The sequence below is a fragment of the Oncorhynchus mykiss genome, chromosome 4, assembly GCF_057628025.1.
Source record: "Oncorhynchus mykiss isolate SJ-2025 chromosome 4, ASM5762802v1, whole genome shotgun sequence".
NCBI lineage: Eukaryota > Metazoa > Chordata > Actinopteri > Salmoniformes > Salmonidae > Oncorhynchus > Oncorhynchus mykiss.
This window is the reverse complement of record NC_143025.1, coordinates 64556544-64560876: the sequence shown is the minus strand read 5'-3', so window position 1 is coordinate 64560876 and position 4333 is coordinate 64556544. Positions and strand designations below refer to the sequence as shown.

The following is a 4333-nucleotide window of genomic DNA, read 5'->3' as shown; positions in this document are numbered from 1 at the left end:
GCGCGCTAATCAAGGTTGCCAGGTGCACGGTGTTTCCTCCGACACATTGGTGCGGCTGGCTTCCGGGTTGGATGCACACTGTGTTAAGAAGCAGTGCGGCTTGGTTGGGTTGTGTATCGGAGGACGCATGACTTTCAACCTTTGTCTCTCCCGAGCCCGTACGGGAGTTGTAGCGATGAGACAAGATAGTAGCTAGTAAACAACGAAATTGGGTAGAATTTTTTTTTTTTTAAAGAGCAGTTGCTCGGGCGCTGGTTGAGCCCTATCTGTGCACTTGCCTGAACATGATGAGTACCTAGTAACTCGAAAGAGCTGAGCAATGATGTCACATTAAAATGGCTCTGTGTTCTGTGTATTCTGTGTAACCTACTACCATATCAGCAAACAAATCATTCAGGATCCAGGTGCATTTGGAACACCAATATTTGGAATGAGGAGGTTACTGTAGGTATTATAACCCTATCAGTCATTTCTCTTACTCTCTCACAAGTCTGGTCTTGTGGGGTAAGTGCTGGATTCAAGCCTTATCTCTGAAATTCTGCACTGTAGTGCGCTTAAAATGTAAAGGTAATTCCTGATAATGCTGTGAATAGACCACTGCTTTTAAATGTCAATTGGGCTACAATGCAGAACTTCGGCAATACGGATTGAATCCAGACCCTTAAATCAAATTATTGTAGCAAATTGGCATAAACAGTCAAATGTGTAACGAACTAACTGATTGGATGGCCTTGTGGCTGATGAAAGAGACTATCATATCCTCTTGAAGGGAGTGGTTACAACTCTGACATCATTAACTTTAGTGCTCTGCTACAGATTTTGTATGTAGAGTGGAATGTAGTAATGTCTGATTGGTCAACGTTATATTGTGATCATCATTATGGTAATAGACTACAGGTACAAAAGCACAAGAGTCAAGTTCACATTTGCATCACTTTGCGACCAGAGAAAAAGGGTTTACATGTGATACATCACCATCTGCATGGCTGAGAGGTAAGGTATGCTGAATTGAACTGAAAAATTGATTAACTATCTTTTGAAATGGCAAAACACTTCCCTTTCGGTATTTGTGGTAATGTTTCCAACAAATATGCAAAAGTAATTTTTAATACATTTTATCAAGTGACAAAAATACAGTACTTGAATTTGTTTAATTAAATCACCCAACATAATGTAATAATTCCCAACTAATATTCTGTAATTGATGTTTACATCTATAGTAATAATGTGACAATAATGTATCTTTCATATTTCAGATAAGATTCTTTCAACCACGACCATGGAACGAGGAATCAGTCTCAGCAAGGCTGATATTGTTGAGAATATATTTCTATGTTTTGAGTCAGTGAATGGGTCTTGCAAAAGATCAATCTTTCCTCCAACAATACGAGTATTACTTTATCTCTTACTAGGCTCTATGTCTGTTCTCACAGTGTGTGGCAACCTTCTTGTAATCATCCCCATCATTCACTTCAAACAGCTCCACACCCCAACCAACTACCTCATCCTCTCTCTGGCTGTGTCAGACCTCCTCTTGGGGGTTTTAGTGATGCCTCCCAGAATGGTATATTCAGTGGAAAGCTGCTGGTATTTTGGAGATTTATTCTGTAAAATCTACACCAGCACTGATGTTATGTTGTGCAATACATCCATTCTTAACTTGTGTTTTATTTCTATTGATCGGTATTATGCAGTGTGTCACCCTCTCCTTTACAGAACTAAAATAACTGTTCATGTTGTTCTGATTATGATGCTGGTCACCTGGACGGTTTCTGCCGTAGTAGGGTTTTGTATGATATTTCTGGAGCTCAATATTTGGGGCATTGAGGATTATTACTATAATAATGTTGCCTGTGAGGGAGGATGTATTTTGTTTCAAAACAAATTGTCGAGTATTGTGGCTTCGGTGATCTCATTCTACATCCCAGGAGTAGGGATGCTTACCATCTACCTAAAGATTTTCCTAATAGCACAGAGACAGGCACGCTCAATTCAGGGTACAACCAATCAGAACTCAGTAGGCAAATCACAGAGGAAGGCCACCAAAACACTTGCTATCATTATGGGGGTATTTCTATCATTCTGGACACCCTTTTTTGTTGTCAACTGCATTGATCCTTTTATTAGTTACTCTACCCCACCCGTTTTGTTTGAAACACTTATATGGATTGGCTATTTGAATTCAACAATTAATCCCATGGTGTATGCATTCTTTTACAGTTGGTTCAGGAGGGCGTTTAGAATTATAATTTCTGGTCAAATATTTCAACCTGACTCTTCAGAAATACAATTGTTTTCAGAATAAATACAGTGAGCTCCAAAAGTACTGAGACAGAGAAACATTTTTTGTTGTTTTGGCTCTGTACTCCAGCACTTTGGATTTTAATTGATACAATGACTATGAGGTTAAAGTGCAGACTGACAGATTTCATTTGAAGGTATTACACTTTTGTACATTGTCTTTTGTACATAGTCCCCCCATTTTAGGGGACCAAAGTATTGGGACGAATTCACTTATATGTGTATTAAATTAGTAAAAAGTGTGTTTTTTTGTCCCACATTCATTGCACGCAACAGTGACTACATCCAGCTTGGGACTCTACACACACTTATCAATAGAAATGAATGGTAAATAATGTATTGTGTAATTTTGGAGTCACTTTTACTGGAAATAAGAATAGAACACTTCAACATTAATGAGGATGCTACCATGATTATGGATAATCCTGAATGAATCGTGAAAGATTATGAATGAGAAAGCTATAGACGCACAAATATCATACACCCAACACATGCTAACCTCTCCTGTTGTTGTAACGGTGCGAAGTTAGCATGTCTTGAGGGTATGATATTTGAGAGTCTGTAACTTTCTCACTCATCATTATTCACGATTCATTCAGGATTATCCGTAATCATGGTAGCATCCATATTAAGGTAGGAGGGTTTAGAAACGGTTCTCCTGAGTGGAGCAGGGGGCAAAGGCACTGAATTGCAGTGCTTGAGGCGTCACTACAGACCCGGGTATGATCCCAGGCTGTGTCACAACCGGCAGTGACAGGCATTCACATAGGGCGGCGCACATTTGGCCCGGCGTCGTCCCGGGATAAAGGAGGGTTTGGCCAGGTGGGCTTTACTTGGCTCATCGTGCTCTAGCCACTTCTTGTGGCGGGATGGGAGCATGCAGGCTGATTTAGGTTGTCTGTTGAACAGCGTTTCCTTCGACACATTGGTGCAGCAGGTACGGGTTAAGCAGGCGGGTGTTAAGAAGCTCGGTTTGACGTGTCATGTTTCGGAGGATGCATGACTCGACCTTTGCCACTCCCGAGCCCGTTGGGGAGTTGCAGCGATGAAACAACATAATTGGATATTATGAAATTGGGGTGAAAAAGGGGGTAAAATACAACATCAAAACATGTGTGTTTAGAAACATATTCTATCCTTATTTACAACTAAAAGTGACTCCAAAATGACACAATACATTATTGACCATTCATTTCTACTGAGCACAAACTAATCTGAAACACAACCGAAACAAACAGAAAATGCATCCAACAAATGTGTAGAGTCACAAGCTGGATTTAGTCATTGCGTGCCATGAATATGAGACCAAAAACATTACTTTTGACTCCTTTAATACACATATAAGTGAATTTGTCCCCAATACTTTTGGAGCTCACTGTATGTCTAAAATCAATACTGACAAAGAAGTGTGACATGTGCCTTTGTTCTCAGTCCTTTATTAAACCATATCAGACACAGGTGTGTAGGTTTAAAAAACAAGTATAATCCAGTTGGCCCCAAAACATGAAATCAATCCATGTAATCTAGTAGGAGGTAGCCTCTCCTCTCCCATATCTTATTCATTCATACATACATACATACATACACACAGAGTACATGGGGTGCAGAGATGGTAACACATCATTAGTGGCCTCGAGTGGATGTAGTCATATCCATTTTCATAGGATCTCTGTGAATGTAGTATCCTTTCAGTTTTTTGATGTATTGCTCTGCAACTCCAGCTGAAGAAATTGTTGTCAAAATGACATGGTGAAAATATGTTTGTACTTAGGTGATACTATTGAAATAAAGATGATTTGTGTTGATCATTTGTAAAGTTTTCTGTGATACTGAGTATTTTTGGAGATCGTATTTTATACTTCATGATACTGTATATCACTTAATTTTCATCTGTCTCATAACACATTACCAACAATTGAGACATCTGTGGCATTGTTGTTAGACAAATTTTAGAGGTGCTTTTTATTGCCCCCCAGCACAAGATGCACCTGTGTAATGATTATGCTGTTTAGTCTAGTCAACTTCTTGATAT

At 39.3% G+C, this 4333-nt stretch overlaps 1 protein-coding gene across 1 annotated transcript; it reads left to right on the top strand.

The window, feature by feature from the left end:
* Window positions 1-1279: 1279 nt before the first annotated feature.
* LOC149984107 (trace amine-associated receptor 1-like) lies at window positions 1280-2350 on the top strand. The gene has a single exon (XM_090233387.1). It carries the CDS (start codon window positions 1280-1282, stop codon window positions 2303-2305), a length of 1026 nt encoding a protein of 341 aa, XP_090089513.1. The 3' UTR covers window positions 2306-2350.
* The last annotated feature ends 1983 nt before the right edge of the window (window positions 2351-4333 follow it).

What these genes read in the sequence shown, in the direction of transcription:
- LOC149984107 (XM_090233387.1), top strand. Translation starts at nt 1,280, where the DNA reads ATGGAACGAGGAATCAGTCTCAGCAAGGCTGATATTGTTGAGAATATA.